The 23,183-nt window shown below is 37.4% G+C and overlaps 2 protein-coding genes and 2 long non-coding RNA genes across 7 annotated transcripts in view; 3 read left to right on the top strand and 1 right to left on the bottom strand.

The window, feature by feature from the left end:
- Positions 1–6,221: 6,221 nt before the first annotated feature.
- Positions 6,222–14,159, top strand: LOC132144337 (protocadherin gamma-A4-like). The gene is made up of 15 exons (XM_059555114.1): positions 6,222–6,268; positions 6,381–6,470; positions 6,562–6,651; positions 6,906–7,013; positions 7,249–7,362; positions 7,450–7,543; positions 7,809–8,185; positions 8,650–8,775; positions 8,864–9,115; positions 9,224–9,322; positions 9,742–9,914; positions 10,013–10,161; positions 12,757–13,064; positions 13,409–13,519; positions 13,887–14,159. The coding sequence occupies exons 7-15, from the start codon at positions 8,051–8,053 to the stop codon at positions 14,157–14,159; spliced, it is 1,626 nt and encodes a 541-aa protein (XP_059411097.1). The 5' UTR covers positions 6,222–6,268; positions 6,381–6,470; positions 6,562–6,651; positions 6,906–7,013; positions 7,249–7,362; positions 7,450–7,543; positions 7,809–8,050.
- An 82-nt stretch (positions 14,160–14,241) lies between these two features.
- Positions 14,242–15,911, top strand: LOC132144231 (uncharacterized). Its single transcript, XR_009434341.1, has 3 exons — positions 14,242–14,334; positions 14,817–14,981; positions 15,809–15,911. It is a non-coding gene; the product is annotated as an uncharacterized LOC132144231 (long non-coding RNA).
- A 311-nt stretch (positions 15,912–16,222) lies between these two features.
- LOC132144230 (uncharacterized) lies at positions 16,223–16,712 on the top strand. The gene is made up of 3 exons (XR_009434340.1): positions 16,223–16,287; positions 16,440–16,457; positions 16,595–16,712. It is a non-coding gene; the product is annotated as an uncharacterized LOC132144230 (long non-coding RNA).
- Positions 16,713–22,501: 5,789 nt separating this feature from the next.
- The window catches only part of LOC132144205 (bifunctional apoptosis regulator-like), a 28,700-nt gene continuing 28,018 nt past the window's right edge, over positions 22,502–23,183 (bottom strand). For all 4 annotated transcript variants that reach the window (XM_059554985.1, XM_059554984.1, XM_059554982.1 and 1 more), the window contains one exon: positions 22,502–22,836. In XM_059554985.1, coding sequence (XP_059410968.1) covers positions 22,638–22,836 — 199 coding nt within the window. In that variant the 3' untranslated portion in view covers positions 22,502–22,637. The remainder of the gene's footprint in view (positions 22,837–23,183) is intronic.

Consider the following 23,183-nt stretch of genomic DNA (forward strand, 5'->3'; position numbering starts at 1 on the left):
TAATGGCAAAGACATGGTTTCATTTACTACACATAGGCCTACTGAAGCTCGCAGTGTTTTCAACCCCTGCTGTCTCAATATAGGAGTACACGAGCACATAAACATAATTTCTAGAACTGCTCTGTGTCACTTCATGTGCATTTTACTTATTTTGAGAAAACTATCATCATATACAAAGAGACAGCAGTTTTAAAAAAACACCAATGTTTCAGGAGTTTATTACACAGAATACATCACATGCTTATTAGATAAATGTATTTAAGTTGATGTATATGCTTTTATTTATTATTCTTTAATTTCACAAATTTAGAAAAGTAATCAAAAAGTACTCAAAAGTAATTAGTTACATTACTTTAATAAAGTAATTAAAAAAGTTACACTACTATTACATTTTAAACAGGGTAACTTGTAATCTGTAACCTATTACATTTCCAAAGTAACCTTCCCAACACTGCTTATCCACTGCGCTAGCACCACCCCTTTAGATCAATGATGAGAAAATTAGTTTACATTAATAACTTTTCTTTTCTTATGGTCCCTTTTATAATAAATTATGTGTTTTGATAAACACTATTACAGAAACCACAAACTTGCTAAGCCAAGAGTCAAACTACCCAACTAAAGCAAACACTGATCACAATAATGGTGATCAAACATTTTAAAATAAAACATCAACATCTAAACCTCTGTTAATTCTCAAAAGGACTTTCTGTAGACGTCTGACAGAAATAAAGTCAAACTGGTTAGTAATAAGTGAAGTTGGTAATACGTATAGTGCCATGCATTTAACCGTATTTTATGGTTTTTTTTTGGGGGGGGGGGGGGTGTTTATTCCAGCCGTCATTCAGCATCTGCCTAATGTTGGAGCTTGACGTCAAACAGTCGTTGCATTTAGACGTCAACCCGATTTTCATTTTCAACCAAAATCCAACGTCTTGCCGACGTTGGAGTCTACATCCTGTGCCTGCTGGGACCCATCAGGCCATCACCCACCACCTCCATACATTTCCAACACCATAATAATGCAGTGTAGCTAACAACTGAATTTAAAGCATTGTTTCTTCTTATTTTCCACCTTCTAAAAAATAACTGCAATTTCATGCTTTAAAACTGGGGTTTTCATGTAATTTTCATTAACACATAGCAGGAGATGACAGGGAGACTCAAATAGAAAAAAAATGAGCAAATTAATCAACAGGTGTCCACAACAGTACATCACAGTTTTTCAAAACCCATCTATTTTCAATTGTGGTTAAATTGCCTATCAATATTAAATAAGAAATAGTATTTATTTTATTTATTTATTTATTTTAAATAAATTTTCAATATACGGATATTGCCAAAACCACATACATGATACAAAATCCAAACAAAGTGTAACAAACATAAAACGTACAGCATACAATGATTATTTCATATTAGAAAAAATATATATAGAGCCTGTATCACACATTCAACATGAAACAAATAGTAAATAGTAAATTTATATGAAATTATGAAATTATTGACATTGGGATCAGAAAAGAGCACATTTTTAACTCTCTGTGTGTGTATATAATGTATTGCAGAACAAATGAATGATTCATTATGAACACAATTAAGTTGAAATTAAAATCAAAATTATTTTACATGTGCTTTAGTATATTGATAAATATATAAAAATAAGTGTACTTATTTAAACTACAATAAAATAATAATTATGTAAAATGTATGTTTAAGTAATACTTAATTAGACATTCTCATAAAGTGCATTTTTATAAAGCGCACTTAAGTATGTTAAGTTTTGATTGTGATTAAAGTGTGATTTAAATTATATGATATTATCTGCAAATGCACTTTTAAAAAAAAGTATACTTTTAAGATTGGAAGTACACAACAAGTAAATTTTAATACAATTAGTGTTCCTGTAGCTCAAGTGGTAGAGCACTGAGCTATCAAGCGCAAGGTTGGGGGTTTGATTTCCCGGGAACACATGATAGCCTGAATACCATACTTCTTTCCATCACATCAACACAGAGTAAAAAAAATGGTATTGAGGATGCAGAACAACACAGAATTAGAGAGAGAGAGAGAAATAATGTCTGGGAGATGAAGAGGAATAGTTGTAGGAGGGAGAGGAGTAGTTGGATCAGAAAAAGAAAGAAGAAAGGGTATGGGAGAGGAATTAGAATTATGTGCTTTCCCTCTTACAGATGTGGAATTATATGAAAGTTATTTCTGCCAGGGAACATAAAGGGTAATTGTGAATTTTATCTCACAATTCTGACTTTTTTCTAGTCTGAATTACATGATATAAACCGCAATTCCAATAACAGAAGTCAGAATTGTGACATAAAAAGGTCACATTACTGTATTTATTTTTTATTCTGTGACAGAAACAAGCTTACATAGTAACCAAAGGCCATGTACAGTATCTTGGAATTTTTGTTGATCACTGGCATCTATCCACATCCAGCACACACCCACTGGAGAACAATTTCAATCAGTTCCTGTTGAATTTCTGCATAGAGGACCCTGTTTTGTTCTACTGTACATTCTATACAGTCAGGTTTAGACAGTATGTTGCCAAGAATGAACACATTCAACACTAAAACATTTAGTTGAAGGTAAACTGAAGGCTAAATTACAAAACTAGGGATTTTTATATTGTTTTATTATATGCCGGTAGAACTGAAACATGACATGTTTTTGTAAAGCCATCAGTAGTATTTTGACTGTGCTATGATTGACTATATCTTTCTGTTGGATAGGTTTTGCTGAGTTTTGAGTTAGTACAGTATATGTAGAAAAAGGCATTCAGTATTTTGAAATGTAGAGTTTGTATTTATTTAACAAAGTGTGGTTTTGGCTAGAAAATTAACTATTTGGCTAATTGTGTGATGTAGGTGTGTTGCTGTGTTCAGAGTTTAAAAATGCTTTCTGAGTGAAATGAACTCTGCTGGGAGTACATGTGAGACCACACTCAAGAGTGTGAAAATGTTAAAATAGGAGTGTTAAATTAACACTGAAGCATTGTTAAAGTTAACGAGATAATTAAGTGATTAATTAAATGATGATTGACCATTATTGATGAGACCTGATGTTAACATGAAGAATCAACAAAGACGAAAATCACTATTTTTATGTCACCATTATAGTGGTCAGTGTTTGCTTTAGTTGGGTTCTTGAGCCTTACTTTTTTAAAGTCAGATTTGGTTTGGCTGTTACAACTGAATTGTAACAAACAGACAAGAAAAAAAATCAAAACATGGGCATTTGACCTGAATCACCAAACTCAATTAAAGCATAAACAGATTTGATTGACCTCATTGATTATAACAACCCTGTGATTGTACAGTATCCGCTAATTAAAATGATTTCTTGAAAGTGGTTCTGATCATAAGAAAAGCTTGCTTTAGGCACACACATACATCAAAAAGTAGTGTAGGAATCACAACAACGGTGACAAACAGCATATACCGAAAAACAGAAGAACTCTAAACATTAGAAAACAAAAATAGAATAGTAAGAATAAAGGAAATTACTGAAACAATTCAGCTAATAATTTATTCATGCCGCAATGCATCATGGGAGCCATGGATGAATTTTGATAGGTGGCACCCAGAATGCACTGCAACATGCTTTTTGGATTTTCACCATTGTTGAGATTGACAGGTTGATTCTTGATGTTTGCATGTATAACTGAAAGACTCTCCTCAGATTGTATTTAAAATGCTAGAAATACTTTGTTGAAGAAACATACGGCTGCAATAATCAACAATGTAACTTTAACTCAATAGTTCAGGAATAACAATAGACTTTGCTTGTCCATCAGTTTTATAACTCAGTTATAACAGCCAATTAAAATCTGACGTTGTCATTTTAGGGGTGAAGAGCCCAACTCAAGCAAACACTGACCACTATAATGGTGACAGCATTAAAATAGTGTTTTTCGTCTTTGTTGATTCTGCATGTTAACATCAGGTCTAGTCAATAATGGTCAATCATCCCTCAATTAATCACTTAATTATCTCATTAACTTTAACAATGCTTCAGTGTTAATTTAACACTTTCACACTCTTGAGTGTGGTCTCACATGTACTCCCAGCAGAGTTAATTTCACTCAGATGTTTTTGCTGTGTAGCAATTGAAAAAAAAGTTGATTTCTGAATTTTTCTATATCTGCACCACTCTATTTGTGTTGTATACTGTAACAGACATTGACTAGCAAAATATTTTCTGCTTCCCGAAAGCAGGTTTTTGTAACAATGTTTTGAAGTGATCTCACTAGTGTTCTCTAAAAACTGTAAAACATATGACTATTTTCATACATTTGTACTTTTATGCCAGGTGAACATGTTATACATGCAATAAAAATAAGTGCACACTTCTCAACAAGCTGCATGTCGTGCCTCCACCACAGTCATGTGCTAAATCATTCAAATCCAGCACAAGTCTGTTTGTTGGTGTAACACTGATGTTTTAATCTGAAATCTTTAATTATATAAAATAATCAAGACCGTAACGTTTCCCTTCAAGTTTAATAATCGTGTTCCTGGTGCAATGTGTTTATTTGCTGTCTTCATTAGTTGACCTAGGGCTTGTGGTCTTGAGCACTTGAGAGGGCATGCACACAACAGGAAGTACACAAGTTATTTTAAACTGCAATGTATTGAAAATTAAAATGAAGCTCTTTCTGTAAGTGTGTCCCAACAGGTAATGAGAAGTTCAAGACACACTTGTAGTCTTCAAGCCCAGATCAACACAAGTCAAACACATGAAATACATCATGTACTGTAAGTAGACAAGTGCTCAAGCCAAGGGATTGCAAGTTTGCCTCCAATACAACGGGACAAAGATAAGATATAATCTCCTTCATGCATTTTATACATGTGTGTAACCTTTGATATGTTGTGTGATGTTGGTGTAATAAATATATGGTTGGTTCTGAGAACTTAAGCAGTGATAAGGTAGTATCTGTGAGGGCCTTAGCAACATAAAATAATAGGTTTTACAATAACCTCATCTAGTTACTGTAGCAGTGCAGGGTGTGAATTATTCAAGGAATAGTCGTTGTCTTCCTTCAGACCGTATTGTTGACAATGAAGTATGGAAAAGATGGCCTTATTGTCTCTTTCACTCGTTGTAGCTTGTCTGCATGTCCAGAGTGTATGGAGTAATATTGGTAAGTCAGTTTTTTTGTTATAACCTGCTGAAGTTTGGATGTGAGGCATAGCTGAAACATCACTGACATGAGTCTTGAGTCTTGTTTATCAAAAAATAAATGTTATGATCTATCAGGATCTAGAATTTGAAAAGAGATATAAAACGAAGTAAAATGCTTGTCAGGATTTAGTGTTGAAGCTATTAAGTGTACACAAAAAATCAGTAACATAGCTTACTTTCACTTTGCATTCTCTGATTTACTGCTTTGGCAAGAAATAAGAGATGTAAAGAGATGATCTGAGAGCCATTTCACTATCATTTGTCTTGTTTCTCAACACAGTGTGTGATTTAATGCAGTGTGTACTACTGGATTCAGTCCTTTAGCTGTTCGTTAAGTCCTAACCTATTACTTGTTACTGTTTAAGGTTTCTCAAAGATAAACTGTACAACTGGAACTAATGCCTTTGTAGGGAGCGTCCAGGAGGAATATGAAGGTGAGATCAGCCTATACCTTTACCTGAATATGAAGAAGTCCTCAGCATAACGACAATTTCACTAATAAGATATTAATTCATTCGATAATATTACTAATATGTGATTATAACTATGTTTTATTACAATTGTTAATACCATTTAAAGCACCTTTGCTTCTGAGAGGTGTATTACAAGAGTAGTAATGCAAGATCAATAGCGTATATCCAGTATATGTGTTTTAGATCCTGTATTAAGAGTATGTATATAAATGTGTATTTGACTTGGCCTACAGGAGATGTAGAGATTATCACTAATATCAGGCCTGATGACCGTCCGGTGCTGGACACATATATTTATCCCAACGGTGTGACGTTTCTGGAGCTGATTTACACGGTCGGAGACTCAGCCGCGATTGTACGGACCAGAAAACAACTGGACGCTGAAGAACTAAAGCAGGTTTACTCCTCTATTATATTTGTTAGATAAAGTATATAAGCCTATCTGTAAAATTACCTATCATACTTACATAGTCATATATTTCATATAGTCATACTCTGTCATAAAGACAATAAGTGCCATTTACAGTATGTTTTATTTCTTTTAGTCAGGAGGGAATCTGTATTATTCAGTTACCTGCTCAAACACAGAGGTAAGTTTATTTACACAATACCATCATTAAACCATTCAGTAAGCATTATACAATCAAATCCATTATGATATGAATATTATTGAGCTGATAAAGGCCTCATTGTGTGTTTTAGAAGAGAAATACCCGGACATTAGAGGTTCTGGATGTCAATGACAACCCTCCGATCTTCCAGAGTAAATCATACAGCGTCACAGTGTCAGAGGTGTGTGTAATGCCAGGTCTTTATACAGCTGTAGTGTGTTCGGTCACAGAGACACCTCACATCGCACACTAAACCGTGTCTTTTGCTGCAGATGACAGTTGTGGGATCAGTTGTGCTCAAGGTGACGGCTGAAGATAAAGACGCCTCTCCAGAAAACAGCAGAATTATGTATTCTATACTTGTGAGTCTTGTGCATTGAATCCTGTGATATATTACTATTACAACATGCAGGCTTCCACAAAACTGTATTACTGGGCGCTAACTGTAATTTCTCCAAAGTTATATTTATAATATAGGGCTGTCAGCCAATTAAAATATTTTATTGTACCTATTTTATTTCATAGTAACAGTTCAATGCATGCAGAGCCAGGGAAAAGTTAATTATTGAGTAAGCTGAGTTTGTGTCTTAATTGATGACTTCCACTGTATTAACAGCCTCCAGTGCCAGATGACTTTGAAGTGATAGGTGATGGTAACATCAGGATGAAACAACAGCTGAACTACAACAGTGTTCAACAGTACATCTTCACTGTGGAAGCTAGAGTAAAGATAAAACTCTGACATCCATGTCACTGCTTAGATTTACTCATCTGTTCTTTACAGTAAAAGAATAGCTCAAGCAGAAATCATATACTCACTCAGGATTAGATGCTTAGCAGAATGTCCAAGCTGCTTTTTTTTTCCATACAGTGAAAGAAGATGGAGAATAAATGTCCAAATATTTACTTTCATGTGAACTATAATTTTAAAGTAGTAACACATCACTGTTTCTTTGCAGAATGTAGGAGGATACAGTGACACTGCAACGGTTACGATAACTGTTGAAGATTTCGACAACATAAACCCTTATTTTGATCACAGTCTCTATAAAGCATCCATTGAGGAAAATCAGGTACCTGACGTCAGAGGACAAGATCAGTGCTTTGAACACTTGTCTGACCACACAAATAAAACCATGGTGTTTTCTGTCCATGCACAGACAGGACCTTTGTCAGGCGTCACTCCTGAGGCCATAAAAGCTCAAGATGGCGACTCGGGCATCAACGAGCCTGTAGTTTACAGCATAACAGCAGGTAGTGTTAACAGAATTACAACACACCACACATACATGACATGCGTTCTGATCTAAACCACCTGTTTCTAAATATACTTTCTTGATAAATGTGGGATTTTAAATCTGATTATATTTGAGGGGTGTGAAAATTATACTAAACAATACTCATGCATAATCATAGTACTTTACATCCCTAATAATATATTTCTATTTGAATGAAGACATTTCCTCATTTTCTGAGTCAGGTTTCTGATCATAACAACATATCCACATTTCTGTTTCAGTTCTTCCAAATTAATATCAGAGCAATTTTGAGATTGATGGAGACAGTGGGGTCATCTCTGTGACATCAGCACTAGACCGAGAGAAATCTGACCAGATTACTGTTTACATACAGGTTTCAGTTTCTCAAAACATTAATGGAAACCATTAAGCTGAAGTTTTTATTATTATTTTTTTATTATTCATATTTTCCCTTTAAAAACAGGCAGCTCAGCAGGATGATGCCAGTAAGACGGCTAGCGTAATGGTATCAGTTACCATTGAGGATGTGAATGACAACCCGCCAAAATTTGACCAGGATGAGTACACAGTGTCTATTCTGGAGAACTCGCCAAAGGACCAGCTTGTGCTTCAGATCAGAGTCACTGATCCAGACCTGGTACTGTTCCTGAAAACCTGCTTTTAAATGGGTCTATGATGTACTTAAGTTTACGATGCTTTTGGGAAATGCAGCCCAGGACTTTAGCTTTAACACTGTGAACTTGCAAGTCTTGTTTGACTAGATAACCTTCCAAGTGAATTTACAGTGTATTTATAACAGCTAGGGGGCATTGTTAGGTACGACTTTTTGGAATATGGTTATTCCATATACATAGTAAGGTTTCACAGAATAAAACAGAGCAAATAATGTGTATTGGTATTAATAAAAATGGTTATCTTCCACCAAGTAATGTAGCTCCTCAGAAACATTTGTGTTTGCAACAAAGTGGTTGCCGGGCAACACACAGACGTAAACAAAGGTGTATGTTTACAACAGCTTTGAACGTGACTCAGCCAATCAGAATCAAGCAGCGGAACTATCTGTTTTATGAACTTACTTTTTCTTATCTTCTTTCCAATCAGGGTGGGTTCTCTAAAGGTCACTTTGTCATGGACAGTGATACCTTCGTTATTAACAGTCAAGGAGTAATATCACTTATGAGCGATGCCACCTTGGACACAGAAACTAGACGCAGTTACAACATTGAGGTTCAAAACTATCATATTCATCTCTTGAACCCAACATGTTCAGGATGACTGTTCATTCTAAATGGGATGCTTGCATTGTGTTCTTCAGGTAATAGCTGTAGATCAGCCTGATGATGGCTTAATCTCCACAGCTAGGGTCATCATCACTGTTCTGGACATCAACGACAACCACCCACAATTCCTTCCTCTCCCAGAGCGCATAGAGATTCAGGAAGGTGTGTACATGCCCTCATCACCTGGAGAGGTGTGCATGATATCAGCCACAGACTCTGACTCTGGAGAAAACGGACGTGTCGCCATCACTGTTTACTCACACATTGAACTATTCAGCTTCAGAGCGGTGAGTGGACTTACGAGAGCTGTCACTGATGCTCTTGATACCAGATTTTTATATGCTCAGATCTTATTTACTTTGTAAAAAAATAATGTTAATTTCCTTCACTTGTAGGATGGGACTCTGCTAGCTATGGATGAGCTGGATCGGGAGACACAGAGCGTGTATGATGTGCTCATTGTTGCCATGGACAGTGCAATACCACAGCTAAATGTACAGTATTCATTTCCATTTCGTGGTCAGAAATTAAGAATTCATTCCCACGATTTAGTAATTTCCTAGTTTTTAGGTAAATCTTGGCCAAACTGTGCAAATTTGTTCGTGGTCACAATTTACCGTAAACTAGGGAATTAATTAATAAGTTGTGCTACATTTAAGGCATTGCTTGCATAGCAAAAGAAGAAAACCTTCAGCAAACCTGCATACTTCTTTTAGTCCTAAGGATTATATTTGATTTGAATTTGGGATTTAATGACACAAGAAACAAAAAAGAAGCATCTGCACTCTTTACTAGATTTCTTACTGTTATTCAGAAGTCTTCATAGGACATTACTGTTAATTCTCACATTAAAAGAGATAGTAGCAAATTTGGTCTGTACTTCAAAACCGTTGCTTGTTTATATCTTCTGTAGAACATCACCACAGTGAGGGTCAGTATCACAGACGTCAATGACAATGCTCCAGTCTTCAGCTCGGACTCCTACAGCAGAAGCCTTCTGGTTAAAGACGCAAGGGTTGGAGAGGTGCTGCTGACAGTCTCTGCCACAGATAAAGACGCCGGACCCAACGCCGTCATTAGCTACAGGTGCAGCTCTAGTTTCACAATCAAGACCTTCCATTAAAAGATTCTTTAAAAGCTGGCAAAAAACATGAACCTGAAACATAAATGTTGATTTTCTGTAGTTTCTCTGAAGACTCTTCCATGGTCGTGTTGGATGCTGAAACAGGAGACATCATTTTGACCTCTGACCTTAGCGAGGTCACAGAAGATATACAGCTAACACTGACTGCTGTAGCGACAGATCATGGAGCACCAGCACAGTCTGAGGAAGGTTTGTGCAAGTTGTTGATCGTCCTTAGTAGTGTGTCCCATACTGTAAAAATGTAAAGAAAGAAGCAAAAACAGAGTGCTAATGTGTTAATGCCAGCACGAAACCTTTATAAGTTAAAACTCGGGGCTATTTTACATGATTGAAAATAACATATGGGGCTACAATAGTCTCAAAATGAATGCAATGCAAAATTAAAGCAATTCACAAATTCATAGCATAATTCATATTCACAAAATATGATCTGCAAATGCACAACCAAATTTACACTGCAAAGAAAATAAAAACACAACGGTATTTTTGCACATTTCTGAATGTTTCTATGTGTATAAATTGATTGTTCACTTTCAATTGCAAATCATTGTTGTTTGTGTGGATCACTATCAGTTTGTATGTGTTTATTCTGAGACTTTTAAATATATAAACTTTCTTTGTGATTGTGAATTACCTAAACATATTTAGCAAATTAATTTATTTTGAGTAGGGCTGGGCGATATATCGAACGATATGATCATGCGCATCTAATCAGTAAAGCTGCTTCCGTGATCACCGCTAAAATCTCCATCACCTGCTTATAACTGGAGTGGCATTTAATAGACAGAGCCGTAGATCGCTGACAAGCCACGCCATATCGCGTTCATTATCGCAGATGAATCGCCTTCGATAATGAACGCGATATGGCGTGGCTTGTCAGCGATCTACGGCTCTGTCTATCAGAGCTGGGACTTTCAAGTCACAAGCAAGTCTTCAAGTCATATTCAAGTCTTCTAAGGGTTAAAGCTAAAGAGATAATTAAGTGTCTAATTAAATGATGATTGTGCATTAGTGATGAACATCTGCTGTTAACAATCAACATCACTGAAGTAAAGAGAAACACAAGAACTACAACTGAATTTAGCCACAGCCTTCAAATGAAAAAAAAGTAAAAGAAAAAAAAAACACTATGCCACCATAATTGTGGTCAGGGTTTGCTTTAAGTAGTGTCTTGACCCTTTTACTAATTCAAACCAATTTGATTCAAAACAATTGCAATATTGTTTTCGCAACAAACATGTATGCATTGCTGAGTCGAACCTTGCAGTAACAGATTGACCTTATGCTTTTTCTGCTTATAACTCATGATGACTGAACATCATGAAATTGTGTTTATCTTTGGATAGTAGACTGACACTCAGCTATTACTGAACTGAAGTAAAAAAAAATCACAATGCTTCAATGTTGAAAGACACAAAAGGAGACAATCAGTTCAGGTTTTTAGACAAACACACTTATCACACGATCCTCAACAGTGGTGACAATTTTTCATACTGCAGTGCATGACGGGAGTTTTTACTAAGGTTTTACCCAGCATGCAACATTTTGTTGATTGTCACCACTGTTGAGAGTCATATGCTGGTTCTTGATGTCTGTGTGTGTCTGCAGAGTATAGTTTTTCAAATTTTGTATGCACTTAGTAGATTTAAAATTCACTTAATTTTTTTTTCCATAGTGTAGTTTTACTGGGTTGATTATGCCAAACTTAATAGAGCTAATGTTAATTTGATTGTAATCTGACCACCTATCACAAACAGATTAATTTCTTCTCTCTGCTTTACAGCACCTCATGCAATGCAACATAAAGAGATCTAACATGACAGTCAAGGGTCAAGAGCCCCACTAAAGCAAACACTGATCTCCATTATGGTTGCATCACTTTAACCAATAAAACATCAACATCTGATCCTCTGTAATTCTCAAGAACAGCAGGTGTTCATCATTAATGCACAATCATCACTTAATTATCTCATTAACTTTAACCCTTTGAGGACTTGGGATATGACTTGAAGACTTGCTTGTGACTTGAAAGTCCCAACTCTGGTAAAAGCTGAATGTCAGTCAACAATCCAAAGAAGACTATCTCACGATGTCCAAGTCAACATGAGTTATAAGCAGAAAAAGCATAAGATCATCTGTTACTTCAAGGTTTGATTCAGCAATGCATACATGTTTGTTGCGAAAACAATATTGAAATTGTTTTGAACCAAATTGCTTTGAATTAGTAAAAGGGTCAAGACACTACCTAAAGCAAACCCTGACCACAATTATGGTGGCATAGTGTTTTTTTTTTTTCAGTTGAAGGCTGTGGCTAAATTCAGTTGTAGTTCTTGTGTTTCGCTTTACTTCAGTGATGTTGATTGTTAACAGCAGAAGTTCATCACTAATGCACAATCATCATTTAATTAGTCACTTAATTATCTTATTAACTTTAACCCTTTGAGGACTTGGATATGACTTGAAGACTTGCTTGTGACTTGAAAGTCCCACCTCTGCTGTCTATTAAATGCCACTCCAATTATAAGCAGGTGATGGCGATTTTAGCGGTGATCACGGAAGCAGCTTTATTGATTAGATGCGCATGATCATATCGTTCGATATATTGCCCAGCCCTAATTTTGAGACTATTTTAGCTCCATAATAAATACTTTTATAATCAGTCATGATTTTTTTTCATCTGTGAGTGCATGTCGTGTTACTTATGTGACTTGGTGTGCTTGTGAAAATGAACTGGGCTCAACAGAACCAACATGTCAAAACCAACACCTTGTTTTCTCTCTGTAGCTGCAGTCTTGATCTACTTTCAAATTTCCTCTGTCAACGAGAGTATGGCTTTTCAGAGGACCTCCTACAACTTCATAATCAATGAGAACGAACCTGAGTCCTCAACAGTAGGCAGAGTCAAGGCATTGACAGGGAGTCCACTGGTAACAGTCAGCTATAATATGAAGTCACATGAGGATGTCTTCTCTGTGGATGGTGAAGGAACCATAAAAGCTCTCAGAGCTCTGGACAGGGAGGAAGAGGAGTGGTACATCCTCACAGTAGAGGCCGTAGACTCCAGAACTCCTCCAAACACAGCAGAGACAACGGTACTCCTCTTACTACAAATAAGACCAGAAACAGACTACACAATTACACAAACACATTGTTCTGAGTTATTGTAGTCATAACAAATCATTAAATCAGATTAAAACTTGAGGACTGTTTAACATTGGCAGTAATTGACCTACACAAGTTACCTACACTGGGAATGCAACGAGTACTTGCATTGCATTTGCATTCTGAAACATTTGAGAAACAATGAGACAAGCTTCTATAGCTAAAAGTGTTTGCGTTCACATCCTTGCATAGAATGTGTTTATTTCTCTTCAAGCATGTCAAAGTCAAAGATTTCTTCTTAGAAGCATTTGACTTTTTTTCACTTAATCTTCAGGTCAGAGTTCAGGTTGAAAACGTGAATGAGGCTCCTGTTTTTGACGATGAAATATATAAAGCAGAAATTTTCAGTATCTCTCCATACAAATTCCCTATAGTGAAGATCCAGGTAAGTGAACCTCTGTGGTGGCTTGTGCTTTTGTTCTGTTACTTTTGCTCATGTCTAGGGAGAGTGATTTATTCAGACCCTTAAATACATTTCATCATGTAACTCATCCTGTGCTATGGATACGAATGATTAAGAAAAGGAGTGCTGCTATTTTTCAAACTGAGCTGACATACTATTTTCTCTTGGCATATTAAATGTTGGTGTCTGCAATGTTTCCCCCCAAAACACCATTACTTACCAAATAAAAATACATGACCAAGATCACAGCTGTATATTTCAGGGCTTTCAATGGACTAGAATTACTAATCACAACTGATTTCATGATTTATTTGTTTGTTTTTTTGTTGCAATGTGGTTTGTCTTTCAGGCATCAGACCCTGATGTGGGCGAGAGCTCAGAATTGCAGTATTCACTGCTGGAGTCCACATCTCTGCTGGATGTGGAGGAAAGCACTGGTCAGATCTACGTACTGGATGCATCGAGTGTTACAGACGGTCTGTTCAACTTTCAGGCTAAAGCCACGGATAAACATGGACTGTCCATGACTACATCAGTACAGGTGAGCAGGAACAGATCAAAAGAGAAAGCTTTTACAAGGCTGTGTCAGAATACTACTCAAAACAGCGTGAAAAGAGCATGAAAGCCATTTTGATTTAGAATGGAGCAGGAATGAAGACCAGTCATTGCGAAGATTGAGTTCTTGTGTTTGTCGCCTGCAGATCAGAATAAAACAGTGTACATCATTACAGCGTCACCATCATCTCCCTAAACCAGCCTGTCTACATAGTGGAGAAGAAGATCCCAGAGGTGGAGGAGTGAGTAATCTCACTGAAGCACTGTAAAAACATGTAAAACATGTTTAAAGGATAAGTAGTCTAAAATAACTGTAAAAATGAATTATTTTACTCACCACCATGGTATTCCAAACCTGTGAGGTTCTGTGTTTTGACTTGAAGACAAAAAGAAAAGGTTCATGCACTTCTTTGCCATAAAATGACCCACAAAAAAGCAGAATAAAAAGTAGTCCATTTAACTTCTGGGCTATGTGTTCAAGTCACGCAATTTGTTTTGTCTTAATGCCATTATTTACAGAAAGCCTCTCTTCTATAGTGAGCTGTTAAATCAGGGCATCAGATTAAAGAACAGGATCAATCATGAACAAAACATTGTTTTGAGTGTTTTAAATGATTTTTCCCCTGGTTTACAAATCAAACTGAATGTTTCATTGGTACCTCTTTCTGCCTCCTCTTATGGTTATGTGTTCTGTTCACCATCTGATAGTGTGGTTTTTTCTCAGTTCCATGGGAAAAGCTTTAGGCTGGACTGTGAAAATCCTCAGTGTGAGAGCTGAGGATGGGATTGAGATGCGCACCATTTTCAGAGAAACTACAGCCAAGACTTTCGTCAGTTTCTTCGCCATGGACTCCAGTGGTGCTGTGATCCCAGCCACGGAGGTCAAAGAGTAAGCTGTCAACTTGAGTCAATGTATTTAGATTTAGATCAGCTTCTTTTTCTAATCTTCAATATATGTAAGTTAACAAAAAACATAATTATAATAAATACACTTATGATAGTTGCAGACGATAGCCTTGTGGGCAGGACTTTGGATGGAAATCAATTATAATATTCTTCAGTTCTAAAATGAATCTGAGTACATTAATTTCCATTTTAACTTTAAATGCTCATGAGTCTATTGGTTTAACAACCAAGCTTGTCAATGGAAACAAGCAAGGTATGTGAATTTTGTGACAAGTGCAAGATAATATCACAATATCTATAAATATAATGCTATTAGGACTACTCTGTAGGGTCTGAATAAAGCAGACCAGTATCTCATCGGTAAAGTTTTGATGAATGATGATTGTAATGAAGGTAAAAATGATCACATCTCGGTGTGGTTTGGTTATAAAGCTCTAAACTAAATGTAACATTTATTTTTTCCTCATAGTTTTTGCTGTTGCACTGTATACATTGTGAATTATGAAATTAAAAAGAATTTTTAATTTACCTTTAAAAAAGTTTGCTGAAAATAAAGTATTGTGAGAATTATCTGCAGAATAATCCAGAGCTTGATTAGATATTTTTTCAATCTTGTTCAGATTTGTTTTTTAAATATGTTTCAAGCCTCTCAGATTCAAGTATTTATTTTTCTTCTGTTAACTTTTCTTTCACTTTCACCGTTTAGCATTTAATCATACTGGGATGTTTGCTGAAATAGTTGGATGTGGCACAGCCGAACCTAGACCATTTCCAGCCAGCCACCACTGATATATATGTTCACTCCCACAGGAAAGTGCACAGTGAGCACAAAGTTTTAACATCGGAGCTGGTGAATGTTTTTGGTCCTGGTCTGGAAATCAAAGTGGAGGACAGTTCTGGAAGCTCTGGAGATTGCTCTCGGTGTTCTGCTAGCAATAACCTTTGTGGCACTCATTGTTGCTCTTGTTATGTAAGTTATTATTAGACATGTAACTGCATATATCTATTTATTTCCTTTGACTGTAAAGCATGCAGTCTGGCTGCTCTTTTTTCAAACTAAAACACCGTAATGTCAGTTATCTTTAATGTAATAAAATTAAATTTCATGTTGAATCAACATTACTCGTGTTTTAGGAGTATTTTTATACAGTGAAAAAAATTACAGTATAGTGATTTGGTTATGATACTTATTATACTTATTTTCTTATTTGTGTTTTATTCAAAATAATCAAAAGAAAGAAAGAGCTTAATAGGAGCAACAGTATTCGCCTCCGTACTAACTTTTAGAAGTAAGTGCCAAAATATTGTTGAAGATCACATACAAACAGTTAAACTAATTTAAGAAGAAAAAGAAAAAGTTGTTTCAAATACAAAATGTGCATTATTTACCCTGTTGTTGTCTGAGATGTTTGACTAAACATGCTTCATCTTTAATTAACAGAAACCCAGAACTGGAAAGGTAAAGCTCCTTACTGTAATGAAAAACTCAGGGAGTATAATTCATAAAGTATATTTTTTGACAGCATTTGTCAGATTGTATATTTATCATAAATTCTTATTTATAATTGTGTCCTATGTGTTCTGTCTGTTTCCCAGGTTGTTATAGAGAATAGGAGAACAACAGCAGCCTGAAACCACCATGACTGATCAAAGCTTATGTCTTTATCATAACACACATTTATAGCCCTAATCCTAAACTTAAGTGAGTGAGTGACGTGACATACTCGGGATTCGTGCTCTGCTTTTAAACCATCCGAAGTGCACACACACAGATCCAGAGCAGCGCCCGGGGAGCAGTTGGGGGTTCGATGCCTTGCTCAAGGGCACCTAAGTCGTGGTATTGAAGGTGGAGAGAGAACTGTACATGCACTCCCCCCACCCACAATTCCTGCCGGCCCAAGACTCGAACTCACAACCTTTTGATTGCGATTCCGACTCTCTAACCATTAGGCCACAACTTCACTAAACTTAGTAAGATGCCTTTGTATTTTAAGGGTTGAGTTCCCAGCATGAAGGAAACAACATAAGTTTTAGAACCTTTAATGTCTAAGATGTCTGTTAAAGAGTGCTTCATCTGGAAAGAATCCAATCTGGAAAGGAAGCTGATTTAACTGTGATGTGACCCTGTCTCTCTTTCTCTCATAAAGCGTGATACTCTACACAGCACAAAACTCCACATTTGAACAGTCAATAAATAGCAAATACTTAAACTATTAAGAAAATATACTTACAGTAGCTGATTCAGAAAAGCTTCAGATTGTCATAGCAAAGTCAGAATTTACCCATTTGTTTTTAGAAATAGCCTTTGTACAGCCAGCCTTGTAGGGTACTCTCCTAGGTTTGCAAAACCGTTGTCCATCAAAAGCGTTGCACAGATTCTGGGTTGTGCTGTTCTGTTGTAAATAAATCTTAACTACTGATTCCTCATTGCATCTACTTTGAGAAGGCCAAATAAAGTGCTTTTGCTTTGACACAGAAACATACAGCATCTCCCTGACATGACTGCATCTATACTTCTGTGATTCCTGAAACCACGCCTTCTTTCTTTGCATGAACATTTGGGAGGCATTATGCAAATATTTCCACATTCGTGATGAAGAGATTTGGAATGTGTTCGAATGAGGCGTTTTAGTCCAGTCTGGATCAGCCTTCTCTTTTAGATAGAATAAATCCTTTTGTGGGAGACTTTGAGCTTTGTAAGTCTAGAGATCTTATACATGCATAAATAGATACATAACACACTGAAGAAAAGGAAAAATAGAAATTGCTTCATATGACCCCTTTAAATTTAAATAAAATGTCATTTTTATAAATAAAATGTCTTATTTTTCAAATATAGCCTCTGTGTCTTTAATTCGCATTTGCTTAAAACTAACAAACCTTTTAAGTTTATGTTAAAGATATTTACCTTTCAATAATCATAAAAAGAGCCTAAATGAAGGAATTTGGTAGCTTTTGTCTGGAGTTTTACACCTATCACATATGTAATGAGGGAGGAGACAATGGAGTTGGGAATCCAAATGCAGGTTTTATTCAAAGAGAGTGTGGTCAAACAGGCAGGGTCCAGAAACAGCAAACAATTGTATCGAAGCCAGAGGCAAAAGAGTAATCCACAAACATAAAATGATCAGGGCAGGCAGCAAACAATCAAAAACAGATAACGAACAACAGACAGACGAGTGAAGAACCGGTTGCATCTGTTTTCGGATCACCAGTAGTTCTTTCGGACAGTTTGATTCAATAAACCGGTTGAAGAAAACGGTTCACCGGTTCTTTTGCGCTCGACATAATGACGTCACTGGCGATGATTGCCCTTGATTCAAGCCTTCGGTTTACCCGCGCTCATAACACTAGCACAGAATCAGTTCAGAATCAATCACCAAAAGAATCAGTTCGGTTCAGACGCTCTGTGTGTCGGTCTGCTTCACACTGAATCACACATGTGCAGTATCATCAGCTCCTCGATTCTCGAATCGGACACGTCTGACAGAAACGGTTCTTGACTCGAGAACGAGTCATTATCTGGCTCGGCTCGGTGTTCATCTTCAGTTCTCTCTTGAGTAAATGAATTACTCCGGGATATTGGTTTGTTTTAACTCAGAGGGAGTGTCAGCCACATTAAAAAAGTTAACCGCTTAAGTCATTTGTGGATTAATGTGTATTGGAGACGCGAACAGTTTAAAACGATTCAGTTCGATTTGGTGAACTGGTTCAAGAAGATCCGGTTACATCGAATGATTCATTCACGAACCGGATATCACAAACTGCTTTGTTTTGAACTCTCTCACAACAGACACGGAAGAGAAGACAATGCTGAATAAAGTCGTAGTTTTTGCTATTTTTGGACCAAAATGTATTTTCGATGCTTCAAAATATTCTAACTGACCCTCTGATGTCACATGGACTACTTTGATGAGGTTTTTCTGACCTTTCTGGACATGGACAGTATACCTTACACACAGCTTCAATGGAGGGACTGAGAGCTCTCGGACTACATCTAAAATATCTTAAACTGTGTTCTGAAGATAAACGGAGGTCTCATGGGATTGGAACGACATGAGGGTGAGTTAGTAATGACATAATTATGATTTTTGGGTGAACTAACCCTTTAAGTACATTAGAGTATGCAAGATTATACTTTTACTTAAAGGATAGTTCAGCAAAAAATGAAAATTCTGTAATCATTTACTCACCCTTCAGTTGTTCCAGGTTTGTAATTTTCATTTTTGGGTGAACTATCCCTTTAGCAAAGGTTTTAAATATGACAATTAGTTTTTCCTCAATGTGGTATTAGTAGTTACTAAAAGTATCTTAATATTTCTTGTACTAATTACTTTGTCATAGCTCTAAACAGTTTCTCTTTTCCTTCTTTCTCTAAATCCGCCACCTGCTGGACGTGCTGTCGTGCAGCGAGGCAGTGAGCACACCAGGGGGCGTAGTAGAACACCAGAGACACACCCGCTTCCTCCAGCAGACCATCCACTTCCTCTAACTGACCCAGGAACAGATCCACCAGAGGAGCCTCTTGAGACGCCACCACACTCTTCACACGAGTGACACACACACACACACACACACACACACACACACACACACACACACACAGACGTGTTATATTTCATATCAATAAATACTCAAACACTGTGGACAATGCAATGATTTTCAAATCTCATAAACTCATACTCCACACACAAATTAAATGATTACACTGAGAATGTGCACCATTTGAAGGGGAAAAAAGGTATTTTTGAATTTGACACATGCAACACTATTGTAAAAAAATGTTTTAAAGAGAAATGTATTCATGTGATCTAATATGCTCATTTAGTGCTCAGATATTATTATTTTTGCTCTATCTATATATTGCACAACACAATATATATTTCAGATGTTATATAGTATCCTATGTGTTACATTTCACTGTATATATTTTACTGTACATTTAGCTGCAGCAGTAAATATAAATCTAATATTTATGAAGCTCTAGGCTGACTAAAGGTTAATGCTGTCACGATCATCATCAGCAGTGCCCATGAACTCCAGCAGAGGGCACTCCACTCAGGACTATTGCATTTGGCTACGTTCACACCACAGGCTGAAACGACCCAATTCCGATTTTTTTGCCCCTATGCGACCTGTATCTGATCTTTTCATGACAGTCTGAACGACACAGATCCAATCTTTTCAAATGTGACCCAGGCCACTTGAGTATGTGGTCCTGAATCCGATACGTATCCGATCTTTTGAAATGCGACCTCCGTCTGAACGGCCAGGCCACATGTATCCGACCCGTACGTCATTGATACGCTACAAACGTCATAATTCTGCGTTGAAGTAGGCGAGAACAAGAAGATAAACAACAACCATGGCGGACGATGCGGACAAGTTAGCTATCGTACGATAGCACGCACCTGTTGCTAGCCAATACACTCCAACTCCAATGCTTTTCTGCACTGTTATGGGCCGCCACAGACATGTCTCTTCCCGTGACAGAGTTAATCGAAGGCGCTGACAAACATAATCGAAGGTGGATCTGGTCATTCGAAAGTTACTGATGAATTGTGTATTAGTGAAGCCACTCACATCAGTATCCCACCACTCCTGGCTGCGACTCCGCACCCACACGTTTCTCTGTACCGACATTGCTAACACTGCTCCACAAAACGGCATGGCCAAAAACCTTGCTCTCCTCCTTCTTTTTAAATTTATTCTTAAAACGAGAAGATTGTTATTGTGCTGGCTCCGTTGGGAAAATAACTTTAATATTGCAAAAAGAGCTCCACTGTTGACTACACTGTTGTTGACATCCATGTTTAACGTTAGCTTTGACTATCCTTGCACACCCCTAATATATAGTATTCATTCTGGTTTTAGTGAATGTGCTCTAGTGACGTTGTTGGCCGTTGAGTACTCTTCTGCGCATGCGGGTCACTTCTGGGTCATTTCACGTTCACACAGGAGATCACAAAAGGTCGCATTTAATTGGAAATGTGAACGGCCTTGCAAAAAAATCGCATTTTTTCAAAAAATCGGAATTGAGCATTACGCCCCGCAGTGTGAACGTAGCCTCAGTCTTTGTGAAGTCTTGTTTAACCTAGTTTGACACTTTGACCGAGCATTTTCCCTGTGTTTGTTCCTTCCGTGTCTGATCTTGGATTATTTATGCCGACTGTGATTCTCTGCTGCCTGCCCCGACCTCAGCTTGTTTCCGTTTTTGATTTTGGCTATCCCTCGACATACCTGACGCTGTTTTCGGATCTCTGTCTGTTTGACCATTTTCTTAATAAAATATTGCAAATGGATCCGAATGTCTCTGACTCCGTGTTACAAATGCATTACATTGGAGCAAGTATATACAATAGTTATTCATCTTTTAATGCAAGTAACTAAAATAAGCTTTAAATGAATATGTACAGCTCTGTTCAAATCTGTTTTCTTGTAAGGTTGTTGCTGTTTTATATATGATATATTTTTATTATTATACAGAATTAATAAACTGATCACTTCAATAGCATGTCAGCAAAAAAAAATAAACTTCTGATCTTATATTAACATCACTCAACAACACCAGAACTTTCTCTTTTTTTTATTCAAAAATGTTCTTCCATTTTGCCCCAGATTATAAGTCATGTAAATCATAATATAAAAATAAATACTGCATTACTGATTTAAATTGCACAGAATTGTCTGAATTTCTCTTAAACAGCATGAAACAAACACCAAACAGGTGACTGAAGAGATCAAGGAATAAGAGCGGTTTTATTCAATAATGGTGAAAGATGTCTGAAACTGACCATACTATAAACCTGAATATCATTCAACAGCAGTAGAGTACTTGTGAAAGTACAGTCCCAGCTTGATAGTGTGTGTGTGAGAGTGTGTGTGTGTGTGAGAGAGAGAGAGTGTGTGTGTGTGTGTGTGTGTCAGATCCTCCGCTGCTGTGTGTGTGTGTGTGTGTGTGTGTGTGTGTGAGAGAGAGAGAGTGTGTGTGTGTGTGTGCGTGTGTGTGTGTGAGAGAGAGAGAGTGTGTGTGTGTGTGTCAGATCCTCCGCTGCTGTGTGTGTGTGTGTGTGTGTGTGTGTGTGTGTGAGAGAGAGAGAGTGTGTGTGTGTGTGTGCGTGTGTGTGTGAGAGAGAGTGTGTGTGTGTGTGTGCGTGTGTGTGTGTGAGAGAGAGAGAGTGTGTGTGTCAGATCCTCCGCTGCTGTGTGTGTGTGTGTGTGTGTGTGTGTGTGTGTCAGATCCTCCGCTGCTGTGTGTGTGTGTGTGTGTGTGTGAGTGTCAGATCCTCCGCTGCTGTGTGTGTGTGTGTGTGTGTGTGTGTGTGTGTGTGTGTGAGAGAGAGAGAGTGTGTGTGTGTGTGTGTGTGCGTGTGTGTGAGAGAGACTGTGTGTGTGTGTGTGCGTGTGTGTGTGTGAGAGAGAGAGAGTGTGTGTGTGTGTGTGTGTCAGATCCTCCGCTGCTGTGTGTGTGTGTGTGTGTGTGTGTGTCAGATCCTCCGCTGCTGTGTGTGTGTGTGTGTGTGTGTGTCAGATCCTCCGTTGCTGTGTGTGTGTGTGTGTGTGTGTGTGAGTGTGTGTGTCAGATCCTCCGCTGCTGTGTGTGTGTGTGTGTGTGTGTGTGTGTGTGTGAGTGTGTGTGTCAGATCCTCCGCTGCTGTGTGTCTGTCTGCAGCAGTGTTCGTTTGACCAGCGCTGCAGTGTTGAAGGGGCAGATGTACAGATTGTAGTAGAACAGACAGTTACAGAAGAACTGAGGAATCAGAGACCACATCAGCACAAACAGAGACTCCTCCATCATCACTCTGAACACCTCCTGCCAAACACACCGAGGGAGCGTCCTGCAATCACAACAACATCCCATCAGCCGAGAGAAATCACACACAGCAGTCCAGCAGCTCTCAGTTAGAGATGTTCCGATACCCTTTTTCTCTTCCCGATACCGATTCCGATACCGAGTACTGATCCGATACCTGGGTGTGTATCTGTATATACAGCTGTATATACTACTAGCCCTGTGTTAATTGCTAGAATTATTTTATGGTGTGCTTCAGAATTATCCCTTAATAAAATATGAACAAATACATGGTGAACTACTGTATTTATTACAGTATTTTTATTATGTGACATGAATTTGACAGTAATATAATTTTTTTGTAAGCAAAAAAGAGTTTCAAATGCAGCCAAA

Source organism: Carassius carassius, chromosome 7, assembly GCF_963082965.1.
Source record: "Carassius carassius chromosome 7, fCarCar2.1, whole genome shotgun sequence".
NCBI classification, from domain to species: domain Eukaryota; kingdom Metazoa; phylum Chordata; class Actinopteri; order Cypriniformes; family Cyprinidae; genus Carassius; species Carassius carassius.

Bases quoted from the DNA above. Each gene is read 5' to 3' on its own strand.
- LOC132144337 (XM_059555114.1), top strand. From the start codon at position 8,051: ATGGTATCAGTTACCATTGAGGATGTGAATGACAACCCGCCAAAATTT. The intron at 9,116-9,223 runs GTGAGTGGACTT...CTTCACTTGTAG, and splicing joins AACTATTCAGCTTCAGAGCG to GATGGGACTCTGCTAGCTAT. The intron at 13,065-13,408 runs GTACTCCTCTTA...CTTAATCTTCAG, and splicing joins CAAACACAGCAGAGACAACG to GTCAGAGTTCAGGTTGAAAA.